This window comes from Colletes latitarsis, chromosome 11 (assembly GCF_051014445.1).
Source record: "Colletes latitarsis isolate SP2378_abdomen chromosome 11, iyColLati1, whole genome shotgun sequence".
In the NCBI taxonomy this organism is placed as follows: Eukaryota; Metazoa; Arthropoda; class Insecta; order Hymenoptera; family Colletidae; genus Colletes; species Colletes latitarsis.
In genome coordinates, this window is record NC_135144.1 from 24,536,775 (window position 1) to 24,552,965 (window position 16,191).

Here is a 16,191-nt window from a genome sequence, read left to right on the forward strand (position 1 = left end):
TAAATAATACGCAAAATAGTTTCCGTTATTCCATAAATATGAAAGAATCGTAAAGCTTTATGTAACGAATTTCCTGTCGAACCATTTCCTTTACTGCTTTTGCATATAGAATGTATGGACGAGTCCAAGAGGAACGTAAACCGTCTGTATTTGCTAAACCTGACGTAATAAATATACTTCTGCAGCATTAAATGTTATTTACTTATGTAAAATTTGCATTAATAAAAAAAAAGAGAATCAAATTTAACTTCAACCGTTTTTTAATTAAACGGCGACATTAATTTTTTGTTATTTCGGTAGCTCTCAACAAACTAAATAATGTTTACTCGAACCATTTTTTTCTATTCTGCATAATTAAAAAGTTATAGTGAAAAATAGAAATTTACCTTTCAAATATGTGATTTCAACCTTGTTTATATCTAGGCACGTGCTTGGGAGTACGAAACGATTTCCTCGGACATTTTGTCAACAACGTTGTCGCCATTTTGAAGTTTGAAATTCGGGTGTCGTGAAACTAAAAATTAGGTTTCAAACCCAATTCTAACCTGAAATAATACGTCAACGCGAGGAGTTTAAATGTTCACCTAAAAATTGATATTTTTCGTTTTTATGTAATACTTCCAATGTGTACGAATACGAATAGGGATACGTGTAAGTATATCATGTTATTCCACGGCGATGTAATATCATAGTCTCAAGAATTCGCAAGCTTCCATACTACGAAAATTATTGCCAAAATGTACATACGCTGCTTACCTAATCCCAAAGGTGTACTCGGATGCGGTTCACGTTCCGCAACGAGATTACTTTTTCCAGATATAAATCAAAAGAAGTTAACCTCAACGACACTGGCTACACGCGGTCGAATGCGCGGGTGCCGCGAGTCAGAATGCGCGCATGCGCATCCACTGTGGAATGTGCCCTCTCCCCACGGACAACCTCTTCCCGTCCCGCGGCCAGCGATGGACTCGAGACGCTTCGAAATACTTCGAATATTATTCGAAATTCTGCGTCCTTGAAGAATTCGACAAATTTTTCGACGATGCCTGTAATCTTGAAAATCTCGACGCGCTAAAATCCTTCGAGCAAGCATCGTCGATGGTTACATCACCGTTCGAACGATCAACGAAAATAATGCAATGGCCGTACAACTTTTACACGCGCAGCATTTAATTTCGACACTGTCGCGTATCTAGAATTTTCGAAATTCCGCGAAACCGTTAACCTTAAAATCGTCGTTCTATCGATATTTTTTGTCTGTAATTTCGAGTCTCTCGTAGCCGTTAAGATCACGAATCGTTTCGAAAGCATTTAACGAAATGTTTGTATTTAAATTCGAATAATGCTCGAAACGATACGGAATCCTTATACGATTAAATTGCGAAAAAAGCCTTGGACAGTATTGAATACCCATCACTCCGCGAGACCCGCCCTTCCCCTCCTCCGACCCTCATCCTGCTGTCGACCCTTGCAACCCCTCTTCGTCACACTACAATCGCGCGGCTCATTCCACTCGGCGACGTGCTGTCGTACGGTGGTCGTCGAAATGTGCATACACGGACGCACACGTATTTAAAGGTATACGTCCGCCACGAAGAATTCTTTACGCGCGAATATCGTGCATACGTGTGATTCTCCTCTCAGAAGTAAAAACCGTTCGCAATAATGCTATTACTTCGATTTTTACGAACTTATTCCAACGAATATAGAACGAGAGAATGGGGTCATTAACACTTATTACCCGGATGAATATTAAAGAAAGACGAGAGGAGACTGCGTTTCGCAAATTGTATCTCCGATGAAATATATTTTATAAAAATGAGTCAACTATTGAAAATGTTCACGCATAACGAACTTTAATCGAGTTTAAAGCGACGAGTTGCGAAATATAATCATTGGTTCGACAATGGAATGTATTAGAAGCGTAATATAGTAAATACCTCAACTATTCGCATGCTCGCACATGAAAAGATTATTCAGCGCTTTTGCATTACGCGGATCATCGGCGTAAAGATGTTCTTATAGACTACTTGGTAAGAAAATTCAATTAGTATCCAGGAAATCGCTACTGTGACTGTACACTTCGAATTCATAAAACTTTAATCAAAAAGCAATCAAGTAATAACGAGTAAAACGTGTATCGCTATCTGTAGACACTTAAATTTCATTGGCCGTGATTTTCGAGAAAGAAGTATTAGCTATTTAAATATGCCGCCAATCGGTACGGTGCAGTGGTTGAAGAACATAACCACGAACTCGGATATTAAAATACATCGATTTAATGCGGTAGAAAACCACGCATTCGTTCGGGTAATTCGTTCTTACTGCGCGTATACGAAAGATGAAATACAAAAGATGCGTTACCTCTTCTTTACGTCCCCAGTGATTTATCTCGGCGAAAAGAACATCCCGGCGATGCACGTAATCCGGTTAATCCAACGTAACACAAAGAAGCGTGCTTTAGGCGCGCAACAGGTGGTCGTAACGAATAAACACTTTTGAGTAAGGATACTATAAAATACACAGCACAACACAAATCGCACGTTTGCCGCCGCTTACACGAGACTCCGTGATCTCACGTGATCTTGGACGCGGACGAAACGAATTCCTCTTCCTCTCTCTCTCTCTCTCTCCCTCGCGCACGCTCTCTCTCTCTTTCTTTCTCCCTCTTTCTTTTTCTCTTTCTCTTTTTGTTTTCTCTCACACGCCGTTCGAAACGCGGTAAAGCCGTTTTCACGGCATCGGGAACGACATTCTTACTCGAAGAAAATTTTCCAGCTTCGCTGGGCAAGCGTGATACATAGAACCTCGCTTTAGAAATTTAGGACACAGTCCTGTGGAACGAGACGTACAAGACCTGAACAAAACACCAGCACAACGTACTGCACCGGCGGCCGGCGAGTGACTGACTAGCGGCACACGCCGGCTTCCCATAGTCGAGGAGCTAACCCAACACACAGCAGAATCAACTTGCACCCCACGAAACTACACGCGAACTGCATCAACTATCGATGAGCACCGATAGCATAATATACGACGATTCGTGTCGTTTCGATTGCAAATATTTTTTTCTAATCTTACATGCAGCCACTGAATTGATCGTTACGTACAACATTTTTTAAAATTATATCTATTCAATCATGGATACTTGATAAATTTCATTTGATAGTAATACTAAAAATCTTTTGTTTTAAAATCGAATAGAAATTTTCTAATATTTAGACTTGAATTTCTTCTTATTTCACATTATGTAATATTATTTCTATTAATAATAGAAAAATACAAATATGTTTGCATACTATTATTACAAATGCACAATCTGTTGGTACTCCAATATATTAATATAACGAATAATAATTGATCTTTTCATTTATACGTGTAGCAATTAATATTTTGTGACAAAGTATCAATATCGTTTAATAGATTACGATGTATAAGAATCTATTCTAGTCATGTTATCAAACTAATATATTTGTATACACGTATACTTGACTTAAAAAGATATATGTTGTGCAGTAGACTTAATAGAACGTTACTCAAATATATATTTTTTCGTGTAACTGAATTAACGTTCAAGCTTTTTTTAACGGATTTACAATGAAGAATCAAAATACGCGCGGCATGGTGTTCCTGCATATGGCTGCTACCATCTTACGGTGAAGGCCCTAAGTAAACGGGTTTTACAGGTTGAGAAAGGCAACGTACGTGAGCGGACATAGCGGGCGCCATAGTCAGCGGAACTATCTGCAAAGATCACAGTATGACGTAAACGACGATCTAAACAAGTATCAGCTGTGTAGCAGTCATTGTTCGTATCCGTTTTGGCAGTCGTACAAGAATTCTGTTTTTCTTCGTTTTCTGGTCGTCGGGCAGTAGATCCGACGGAATAAACGGTATACATATTAGTCGGGAAGACAAGTGAAAAAAAAGGGGGGAGGCTACGAGTTTTCCGTAGAACGCAACCGTGGCTGCGTGCGTGCTCCAGCCCCAGCCCCACCAACGATCTTAGGGACAATAATCGTGTGAAAAACGGGGCGGTACGCGCATAAGCCTGGCCTCGAGCGGCGAGTCGGACGACGGTGGACTCGCTCCGCCACCGCGCAAAAGGTCCCGTAGTTCTCTCCCGACTACCCTACGACCAGCGGACGAGCACCACACCGATCCCGAGATGGAAAACTATCGGTAACGCAATCAGGGCCCTAGAACATCGCGAGCGCGTAGTCAACACACGAAGGGGCTTACCCCCTTCGTTATGACGCTCTCACGTATATCTTCTTCCTTCCAGAATCTCAAGACGTATCCACGTCGGATTCCTTTCATATCTGCTGTCTCTCAAGCGGTTTTCTTATTTGTTCAAATCATTTCGTCGAATAGTCATAAATCTTTTGTACAAAAGCATAGTGTTTTAAGATTTTTGTAAAAAAGAAGAGATACTTGTGTCAAGATAGAACGTACCAATTAGTATCACGTATGCGTTAATATTATGGATCAATTATTGCCAACCACGGGTAACATTTCCGTGTGCATGACAGCGTAATGCAACAGCAGGCCTCAAATGGTGGCATTTCCTCCGGACTTCAGCAGAATGGGGGTATGGCTGACTCTGGTGGACCCCATGCAAATGGCAACATGATATTGGATTTGGACAGTGACATCAATGGTGTAAACGGCGAAACAAATCAGAACTTGGGACCACCGAAAATAATGGACAAAACTAATCAAGATATTGTGAGACTCATCGGTCAGCATTTGAAGACAGTTGGACTAGAGTATGTACTGTTTTTCGCTTGATCCATACGTGCCTGTAAATTATAGGGGAAAAAGCCATCTTCGTTGGAAAAACACAAGCATTTAAAGTGTAGTGTGTTTATAATTGATAAATTAATCTTTATGACTTATAAACCATTTTATATGTAATGTGTAATGATATAATTACGTTTTGGCCATAATTCTTTTATTCGTATAGATGTTTTTAAGCATTTTCTTTGTTTCTTGTTTCTTGAATTTTCTTTATGCATATGCATTTATCAGAACTATTGTATCGCAACCTATCTGGACTGCATACTGTGTGGTGGGAGAAAGCTAATTATAGAACCTTGAAATATAGTCACTAGTATCTACAAGTTATACTTGCTTTATAATGATGTAGGCAATGAAAAAGAGACATTAGAACTTAGTATACGTATAAATTACTTTTGCAATAAAATACATTGTTATAATATTCAATTTAGATGTGGATAACGTACTGAGAATATGTAATTATTACTAAGTATAATTTGTTGGTTATCTTAAACTGAATTAAATTGTGCTGACAACAAAAATTAAATACTTAATATCTTCTTGTTGTAAAAGATTTATAGTTAATTATAATTGGCAAAATGAAATTGTACTTTCAGTCGTACAGCAGATCTTCTTATGCAAGAATCAGGTTGTCGTCTAGATCATCCTGCAGCTGCAAAATTTAGACAGCATGTCATGGATGGGGATTGGACTAAGGCAGAACATGACCTTAACGAACTTAAATCATTTTTAAATGGTGCAAGTCAAAGTCTAGTGGTAAAATTTTTATATTAAAACCTTTCAAATATGATTGAATGTATACATGTAATTCGTACATATGTACATATTTATATTATATTTATACTCCTTGATTACAGGAAATGAAGTTCTTATTACTAGAACAAAAATACCTAGAATACTTGGAAGAAGGATTAGTATTGGAAGCATTGCAAGTTTTACGCAACGAACTTACACCTTTAGGTCATAACACAGGTCGTGTTCATCAATTATCTGCATTTATGATGTGCAGTGGACGTGATGAATTACAGGTACTAGTATATACATTTTACTAATATTATTAATATTATAATGTATCGTATATACTTTATTACATTAGTATTTGATTACAAATGCGTATTCGAAGATTAAAATTTTGTATGCATATCAAAATATTTTGAAACTAACCTGCTACTGAAAATTTGATCACTAGCAAATAGACACTTGTTAACAGACACGTGCAGGCTGGGATGGCAAAGGTGCAACATCGAGAGCTGCTTTAATGGACAGACTACAGAAATATCTACCACCCTCTATTATGTTACCACCACGACGCCTTCACTCTTTACTATGCCAAGCTGTGGAGATGCAAAATCAGCAGTGCACATACCATGTAACGCATACTCAGGTACTTAATTCATTTTATTAAATTGATAGTAAATGATAATGCATTAATATTTATGGCTTTTTATCTTTAAATCACTTTAAATAAAGAATATTATTCAACAGGCGATAATGTCTTCCAATTCATTACTATTTCTTTAATTATTTTGTTACTTTATTACCAATACAATTATAATTAATTTCTATTGTAAATTAGACAAGTTTAGAAAATGTATCGCTGCTTGTGGACCACAGCTGCAGCAAAGAACAATTCCCGTGCCATACTATACAGGTGCTCAATAATCACTGTGATGAAGTGTGGTATTGTAAATTCTCACCCGACGGTCTTAAACTAGCTACAGGTTCTAAGGATATGACTGTCATTATTTGGGATGTTGATCCAGTAAGTAAATCATTAAACGTAATAAAGTAATAACTTTTCACGATTTGAATTACGATTTTCTTCTAATAAAAATAGGAAACGTTGAGAGTAACTCATAGAAAAACACTAGAGGGTCATACTTATGGGGTGGCACTGATTGCTTGGAGCCCCGATAGCAGCCTTCTAATTGCATGTGGGCCCGAAGATTGTCCAGAGCTTTGGCTTTGGAGTATTGATCCACCCGATTATGAACTACGCGCGACAGTAACTCAGAGTACCGATGATTCGCTTACTGCGTGCGCCTGGTATCCAGATTCGCGCAAATTCGTAGCTGGAGGACTTCGTGGACAGTTCTATCAATTTGTAACATATCAATTAAATTTATCATATAATAAACTTCGTTTGTTTAACAAAAGAAACTTTAAGCCTCAAATAAATAAACATTTTTTAGGATTTAGAAGGCAATGTGTCAGAGTCTTGGGAAGGAGTTAGAGTAAAATGCTTGTGGTGCAAAAGTGATGGGAAAACTGTTTTGGCTGCTGATTCGCATCATCGAATTAGGGGATATAATTTTGACGATTTATGTGACTTTACAATGTAAAATTATAACTATTATTATTACAAATAGTATAATGTCTAAATGTTCTATTCATCGAAATATTCATTTAATATTACAGATTACAAGAAGATCATCCGGTAATGTCATTTAGTGTAAATAAAACAGATCGACTTGCACTTCTCAATGTGGCTAATCAGGGTGTACATCTTTGGGATTTACAAGATAGATGTTTAGTAAGGCGTTTCCAAGGTGTTACTCAAGGACATTTTACAATTCATAGTTGTTTTGGCGGTGTAAATCAAGATTTCATTGCATCTGGTAGCGAAGGTATCTTGAATTAATTAATGTATCATGAAATTATAGATGACGCGTAACCGCATTAGTATATGGTAAGATATATTTTTTTCTTTATATTATAGACACCAAGGTGTACGTGTGGCATATCAAAAGGGAACATCCTATAGCAACTCTAACAGGACATAGTAGAACAGTAAATTGTGTTTCATGGAATCCAGTATACCATCAAATGATGGCTTCTGTATCAGATGATTGTACAGTAAGAATATGGGGACCTAGATCGTCTTCTCCAGAAAAGGCTGAAAGTGACAAGACTGGTAAGTTCATTTGAGTTAGTTCTTTGTCTAAATTGTGTGAAATATAGTTATATGATCCTGATTATAGTAATACCACATTAAAACAAATTCAAAATATTAGAATGTCTACAGAAAAATATTGTTGAGTGTATCAAAAATATGCTTTGCATACTCGAAATTCGCACAGATATAAATTAATAATATTTTGTAATGGAATAAGTGTAGATCCGCGTGTTAATAAAAATATGAATTATCAATAAAGTTTTGATAATTGATATATGCAAATTATCTTTAAATTTTAGTACCATTAGAGAGCAACTCCTCAAATGGTAGTGGATGGCATGAAATGGTATCGTAGCGAACTACAGTGCATCAGTGTTCCCATGACCTCATGGTGTTCAAAAGACTGTCATATTGATCATCATACTGACTCTTTCCTGCCCCCAGCAGCTATCTCTTTATGCCTCATTACTGTAAGTCTGGTTAATCGACTACATACTACTGAAAGTCAATGAGGGGTATGTTAGCATTAATTGCTAACTGGTTAAAAAACTAACAATCAGACGTTATTTGAAAATCTATTTCTTTCTGATAAACGGATTTTATACGAAACCATATAATCCGTTTGCCTGTTAAAATTGAATTTGAATGATTTACTGATGTGAGCTAACGATTAAAAACAAAAATAACATAATCTGTTGATTAGTCTAGGTTATGGCAGAATAAAAATTCAACAAATTCCGTCTTAGCATTAATATAAAAAGAAAAAAATGAATGTGCATTAATAAGAACATTACAGAAAGCAAAATTTGTGGTTTTACAAAATTATAATAGAAAATTTGTTTTGACAAAAAATATGTCAAATTTAACCTTTCTAAAAATAAAATGTTGTAAATAACAATTTCGTGCTTGATGAATTTCTATTCATTTTTTTATCGTTAATAAAGGTGATACTTACTCTCATTTTTCATCGCGTATGTAACTGCCATCTTGTATACAAATGATACTGTATGTTTCAAATTGTATGGAGATGTCTTGAAATATGGTAAAAAGTGTAGAAGTAATATAAATATTCTATGAAACAAAATTTTATTTCAGTAGAATAATTTGCAGTGAAGGACAACCGAGGTAAATTGTGATCTTTGAAAATATCTGAACTGTTTTATGAGACATACAGTTTAGTTTAAGGCTAACAGAGAACTAAAAATCTTGATGATTTTATTATAGAAAGAAATAAACTGACTCTGAAATTTGAACATCAATACTGAAATTAGTACCTTTATTCAATACTGTGATTTTATATTGAGATATACTCATTTGGTGTCAAAAATTTATAAATATTACATTTGCCTTAAAATTGCCACGCTTGTAAAAACTTTTAAATAGTATCAATAGGCTATATAGATTTTAAATATTTATTTTAAAGCATTGGTTACTTCATATAAATCAAATATCTTTATACATTGCATTTCCTTTATTCCCATTATTACCAAGTGATATGAATTGTCATTTATGATATAATATTTTGAAATCATAAATCAAAAGTGCATATATTCTGTGAATAGTTCATAACTTGAACATATACAGGGTGTTCGGTAACTGGTGGTATGAGCGAAAAGGGGGTGATCCTACATGAAATAATAAGTCTAAAATATAGAATAACAATTTTTTATGCGAGGCTTTGTTTTCGAGAAAATCGACTTTGAATTTTCGCCGGGTATGCGTACACTTAACCATGTCTCGTTACAGCTGATCTCGCTATAGATGATTGTCTCGATGGATATTATTGCAATTTAAGTTTAAGTTTAAGTTAATAAACAATTCCGTGACACTGGAAATGTTCATCAATATAAACTTTAATCGAGACAATGATCTACAGCGAGATTCGTTGTAACAAAAGATGATCAAAGTCGATTTTCTCGAAAACAAAGTCGCACATGAAAAATTTTTGTTCTATATTTTAGACTCATTTTTTCATGTAGAATCACCCCTTTTTCGCTTGTACTACCAGTTACCGAACACCCTGTATAATGTTACAGCATTTTTTCATGCTGTATTTATTACATTTATATGATGTGTATATTATATTTATGTTCTAATCATATCACATCATTATAAACAGTAGTAGTCTAATTTTCTTAAATGGATCGGCGAACATTAATCACAAAAATGCATGGATATGAAAAAAGAAATAATAAATGAATAAATTACATTTCTCGTATTGAATAACACAATAACATCTCAAAATATTATCATAAATAAAGAAATAAGAATGCTAAACTATTACCTAAGGTTTTCACATCTGGTAATGAACAATTAAAAAACAAACTGGAAGTCTCACAATATCAGAAGCTGTAGAGTATATGTGTACAAATACTTTCAAAAAATAAAAAAAAAAATAAAAATAAAAAAAATATATAATGCTATAAATACATTTACATAAAACGAAAATGTCTGTAGTTTATGCCCCTAAAATTATAGTGAGATAATATGATGTCAATCACTATTATCATTTGCATTTACCTCTGGTGCCTTAGCACTTTATAATCTAAAATTTTCCAACATTTTTTCATAATTTGAATTCATATTCAATTCACAACTTGACGTAGTTCGCAATACAACAAACAATAAATAATAAATTCTGTCTGAATAATATACTTAAATAGCATTCAAGTTCCACGTGTATCATCATGGTCAACTTTCCAGTGATACTTTTTGTTTCAGTCATTTGTAATATTGAGAACATAATACTAATTGTCGGTTTGTGATTAAGTACGTTTATATTTGTTGGCGGAACATAGAAAAGCAATAAGAAAAAGTCTTAGAAGTCTTCTTTTTTATAAGATTAATATAATACAATAATTTGAGATACAAAGGATACCATGTTTGACAAAATAAATATAGAAATTTGCATAAAATATTAATCATTTAAATTATTTTATGTAAATAAGGGGCGAAAATATTTCATATAAATCTGCAAATTAAAGGAAAGTAATTTTATATTTAATTTATAACAAAAAAGTATGAAATAAATAATTCAAATAAAATAACTACTTTTTAAACAGTATTATATGTTGAATCATGATAAACGATTTTTAAATAATTTTGGACCAGTTATATCAATGTTTTTAAAAAGTATAATGAAGAATAATAATATCAGGTTATAATGAAAGTTCTATCCATTTTGAATATTTATTCATAACTTTTCTCACGGTAACAATTGGATTTGTAATAATCTGTAATCTTTAGTATAGCTTAACATTATGTTCACTTAATTCATCTTTAAAATTAAAATCACCAATTTTTAAACTTACGAGGACGTAATGCATAAACAAAACTTAGAAAAAATTGTATAAAGTTTTCCAACAACGTTTTGATTACAGAGTTATAAACGAATATTGTATGTGTAAAATATGTAATAGTATGTTTTTTACAACAGTACACAGAAGGTCGACTGTGTTTATCTGTTCTGCATAATTGCATATTTTTATCGTCTGGTAACAATTACGTATCGTTAGTAATTAATATAATAAAAAATAATTAATCCGTCACATAAACTGTACACAAAATGAATATCAAACATACTCCTCGTTATAAAATATTGTTAACATTTTGACATAAGATGTAAGTTTACTTAATATTATAGTTGAAGACTAACTGCTAGTAAAAGTATTAGAATATGTAAGGATATTAGAGGATAATGAAATTATACAAACATAATCGACCTTCTGTGTGTTGTAATGGAAAATGCGTTATTACCTATTTTATGTGTACAATATTTATTTATAACTCTGTAACAAAGTGTTTATTGCCAAACTAATATAATATTTTTCTCTTATTTTTGCCCATAGATTAAATCTTCGCAGTTTGTCGGGAGAAATCCGGGACACATCCTGTATATTCTGAAAGGTTTTTCATTGTTACATTTATATTGGAATCTCAATGAAACTCATTCATCATGACCTGACGAATATGCTCTTTTATGAAATCTTGGAAATGAATAGAACTTTTATTACAACTTGATATTTAGACATTAAAGAACAATATATTTTCACATAACAATTTGTGTTTTCACAGTGCAATTGAAATGTCTATTAAAGAAACAAATATAATTAGGTTGTAATAATATGATTCAGCTTTATCAAGAAAATATAACTTGTTTAAGAACTTTTATGTATATTATTATTATTAATATTATTATATTACTCTATATTACTTTCTTAATTTGTTAGGTTTTACATTATTATTTCATATGTACATAAAATGATAAATATATGGTTTTATGAAAAGAACTGCCGTTTGTTACAGTAGCAATGTGTGTTTGTTCTTAAAATATCTACTTTAGATACTTCATATTAAAATTGCGTAACATTAGGTACTAGTGGTATCATTTAAGACCAATAATGCATGAGCTAATTGCTTGTGTTACTCATAATTTATATAAAATATTTTAAACGAACTATAAAAAGTCAGCCAAATGCGTGAATAAGTAGTTACGTTTATGTATAGTACATGTAACAATGAACATTTCCTATTTTTCATAAATGAGAATATACTTCGTAACTTTTTAAAATATAGCCTATGTTATTTAACATGTTATTTTAGTAAGGCACCGCTTGTATTATTGCAGATTAAAAGATTGTAATAAATTTAATAATAGATTGATGTAGTAACTGAAATTAAATCGTATTAAAATTAAACAAACTTTTGATACAAAATTTATGCTTGACTTTGAACATTTAATATATTAAATTAAGTAAGGAAATAGTGTCATTTCTTGTACAAATCAAAAGAAAAATTATTTTGATGGTATTCTTTTATTGTTGCGTATGTAATGAATGCTACTCACAGAACAGTCTTAATGTTGCTTTAAAAACACGTTCTCTACTTGTATATTTTATCTGTGCTTACTTATGTATGAAAGGCTGTGTAATAAATATTCTTCTACAATCTTTAATTTAGACTATTTCCATAGGTACAAGGGCCTGCACTTTTTCCAAAAATTTGTACACTATTAAATTAGTACAGTTATACACATATAAGATTATGCTATAAAAAGAGTTTATTATGATACCTAATTTCACCCTTATAGTATGTGAGACGAGTATTAAATAACATCTTACACAATATTAGACTTTAAAATATTGTATATATTAACAATTCATAACAATAAACTATGATAAAAAGAGGGCCTAACTAAGGCTTGATGAATTTATTTTACTTGCTATTAATGATTAGTTATTACAATTTCTTATATTAGTAAATACAAATTATAACTATACCTATATATTGCGTATTATTTTCTGTTAAATACTTTAGAATCAATTTCATTCATAAGTCAAATATATTTTTAAGATCGATGTGCTTGTATGATTCATAAAAAACTGTGCAACTTTAAATTTACCGCCGTCCTTATCGGAAGTTTATATCGAACAGATTACTGTACTTTCGAGTTCGAGAGTTTGCACAACGTGAGTGAGCCGGGTAAGAATCCTACCGTAAGATTGCGCTATCCCTTCCTATCCTATCGCACTTGATCTCGATGTCTCGAGAAGCACATTATTCTTTACGGTATTGATGATTTCCATTTTAGGAAATCTTGTTATTAGCTAGTATGCTTTACAAAGAACCAAAACCGAGATTTGCGATCAGTACGGGCATAAAGACTTTTCTGATTGCCGAGGCTGCATTTTTTACGGGATCAATTGTAGCATGGTACTGGATGAATAAATCTCAAAGTAAGTCGTATATCATCTTTTGCGAGTCCTTTATGTTTTAGGTTATTTCCACTCGTGTTCATATTCCTGTATTATAATCATGCTTTTACAATAACATATTATCACATGCATCGATTAGTTCATTGAAAAATATAAAGTTAATGAATAACGATAATTAAAGTTTTTCATAATTTATTGAAATTACGTTTAAACTGTTTAAATAATATAGTTCACAGCGAATAAATTTTTTGTAAAATGTTCAACAAAATTTTGATATAAATATCGATAAACGATAGGTTGCAGATATTTTGTTCATCAAAAGATACCGTTCATACTAGAGGGGTATTATACAATCTCTGAAAAAGTGTCTGGGAGTAATAAAGTAAGATTGTATGATTTGCAAACTTGGGAAAAACGAAATGAACAGTAGATCTTCATGGAGTTCGTGAGATATTTAGCGTTTTTAATAGGAAGTAATGGTTCTAAATATTGTTTTGTACACATTCATTCTTTTAAAAGAAAAGGCGTGCTAAAGGTATGTATATATTTTATCGCAAATATACTTTTATGTATTAAGACGTGAATCTACAAACAAAAATTGTTGTTCCTAAATATTTATAAAAATGCAATACAATATATATTATATATATATATGTTATGGTTTTACTGGTTGATTAGAATGAACAATCCCATAAATTTTACTTATATGTCAGGTTATAACACAAGTTACAACAATACTATAGTGTCTGCAATAATATATGTTATTTAAAATTTTGTTAATTTTTCACATATGGCCAGCATCGATAAATGATTTATTTCTTTTCAACTTTACCATTAAAATCTCATAAATTGAATTTCAAGTTCATAAGTTCATTATAGAATTCATTAGTGCTAAACAAATGTTGCATCATTCGACATATCTTGACAAGTTAACTACAGAACAAACAAATTTTTCTCTGTTGAATAACTTCAAGCAATGAATTCAACAAAAGTTCACTGTAAAAGTATAGTCAAGTTGAAATAATAATATATTTTCTTGAACTTTCAAAATTTTCTGTCTGAATAAACATTCTAAACTTTTAAATGGTTTCAATGGTTTTTATTTCATTTCTGGTACAAATGTTTTTACATTTTTATATTTAGTGCATGAAATAATGTAGAAAAATGTTGAAAAAATTAATTTTTTGATACTAGTTATATGGAATAAATTTTCAAAATTTGTTATATTCCTATATGATAACAATATATCTATATTTAAAACAAAAATATAATCAACAGTTTTTGTTCACATTTTCATGTTGTAAATACTTATTGCAATTTTATTCAATAATTCAATTATTTGTATCTTTCAGTCTTTGTATAGGGCATCTTCAAATATAAACAAACAAGAAAAACATTTGAGTATATTAAAACAAAACACTTCAGAAAATCAATCTATGTTAGTGACAAATAGCAAGTATATCAAGTTAAATTCTATACAGAATATAACCTTTGTTGAAAAATAGCATTTAAACAGCAATATGGATTCTGCTACTCTCATAGAAGGAAGTTTATCAGATCGCATTACCAAAAGGGATCGTGAAAGGAAAAATATCATCGAGAGACGAAAAGAAGAACGACAATCGTTGGCTGTTGAAGCTGAACAAAGTAGTTATTTTAAAGACACTTTCTATTCAACATGCAAGAAGATCAAAGAAATGTTAGATGATGCACCTAGTGCTCCCACATCAACTCTTCCTGGAATATTTGATAAAACAAACAAGGAAATTCAAACACTTAAGACTTATTTGTCACAATCAAAAATGTTTTTAAAAGTTTATGATATTAGAAGAGCACAGGAACATTTACAATTATTAGAAAATGAAGCTTCCGATCTGGAACTAAAGTTATTACCCAAGAAGAAATTTGGTTTTAAAAATCGAAGGGTTGTAAAAAAGACCTCAGACAAGACACATGATATGACTGATGGTTTGAAAGATTTGAAAATATCAGAAGGAATTGTAAATGGTTCTACAAAACAAAATCACAAACTATCAAGTAAATATGGAGACAGTGCATGTATGCTATTAGGGAAAGTTGATGAACAACTAATTTTGGATGCTGAAAATGTGAATAAGAATGATATTCTACTTTCTGATCTAATTCGTTGTACAGTACGAATCTATGGCACACCTAGTACATTGCACATGATAAACTTAAAGCAGTGTACTGTATTGGTTGGGCCAGTAACATCATCTGTATTTATCCATGATTGTAGTGAATGTGTATTTGCTTTTGCTTGTCAACAGCTTCGATTACACTCTTCGACAGATTGTACTATTTATTTACACGTTACTAGTAGGTCAATCATAGAAGATTGTACAAAGATACGCGTAGCACCTTATAATTGGTCTTACGAAGATCAAGCAAATCATTTCAATCTAGCTGGTCTTGATCCAAAAATAAACAATTGGAATTGTATTGATGATTTCAATTGGTTATCTAATGAAAAACATTCGCCAAACTGGTGCATTCTCGAGCCTGAATCACGTGTAAAAAATTGGGATTTATAGGTATAACAAAAATAAACTATGAAATGTGAAATTCGGTTTTTAAGATACCATTTTTTTAAAGTTAGATACTTATTTTGTTATGTAAATTATTTATGTCTATACTTCGCTTTTTCACAGACATTACACTATGTAAGTGTTTTATATGCTTACAGAATATTTAATAAAATTACTGTTTATGAATTATATATATTTTTATAATACATGCGTCATATCCTATAGAAATCATTTC

General features: G+C 32.1%; 3 protein-coding genes across 4 annotated transcripts in view; 2 read left to right on the plus strand and 1 right to left on the minus strand.

Annotated features, from left to right (window-relative positions):
• The window catches only part of LOC143347817 (protein expanded), a 90,870-nt gene extending 87,984 nt beyond the window's left edge, over positions 1-2,886 (minus strand). The window contains exon 1 of the mRNA XM_076777373.1: positions 2,365-2,886. The gene's annotated coding sequence lies outside the window, so the exon portion shown is untranslated. The remainder of the gene's footprint in view (positions 1-2,364) is intronic.
• An 856-nt stretch (positions 2,887-3,742) lies between these two features.
• Positions 3,743-12,821, plus strand: LOC143347824 (WD repeat-containing protein 26). 2 transcript variants are annotated; one of them, XR_013080669.1, is made up of 12 exons: positions 3,743-4,182; positions 4,533-4,769; positions 5,397-5,556; positions 5,658-5,828; positions 6,011-6,184; positions 6,377-6,562; positions 6,638-6,904; positions 6,993-7,138; positions 7,219-7,427; positions 7,520-7,714; positions 7,996-8,166; positions 11,545-12,809. XR_013080669.1 is itself a non-coding variant. In XM_076777387.1 (11 exons), exons 1-11 carry the CDS (start codon positions 4,169-4,171, stop codon positions 8,049-8,051), a joined length of 1,815 nt encoding a protein of 604 aa, XP_076633502.1. In that variant the 5' UTR covers positions 3,743-4,168; the 3' UTR covers positions 8,052-12,821. The 2 variants fall into 2 exon arrangements, 1 of the variants encoding a protein (XP_076633502.1); XM_076777387.1 differs by having other exon boundaries at positions 7,996-12,821.
• A 356-nt stretch (positions 12,822-13,177) lies between these two features.
• Positions 13,178-16,145, plus strand: Tbcc (Tubulin-binding cofactor C). The gene is made up of 3 exons (XM_076777408.1): positions 13,178-13,431; positions 13,707-13,945; positions 14,763-16,145. The coding sequence occupies exon 3, from the start codon at positions 14,931-14,933 to the stop codon at positions 15,960-15,962; it is 1,032 nt and encodes a 343-aa protein (XP_076633523.1). The 5' UTR covers positions 13,178-13,431; positions 13,707-13,945; positions 14,763-14,930; the 3' UTR covers positions 15,963-16,145.
• The last annotated feature ends 46 nt before the right edge of the window (positions 16,146-16,191 follow it).

Coding starts and splice junctions, on each gene's coding strand:
- Tbcc (XM_076777408.1), top strand. CDS start 14,931: ATGGATTCTGCTACTCTCATAGAAGGAAGTTTATCAGATCGCATTACC.
- LOC143347824 (XM_076777387.1), top strand. Junction 6,905..6,992: donor GTGGACAGTTCTATCAATTT/GTAACATATCAA, acceptor AACATTTTTTAG/GATTTAGAAGGCAATGTGTC. Junction 7,428..7,519: donor CATTGCATCTGGTAGCGAAG/GTATCTTGAATT, acceptor TTTATATTATAG/ACACCAAGGTGTACGTGTGG.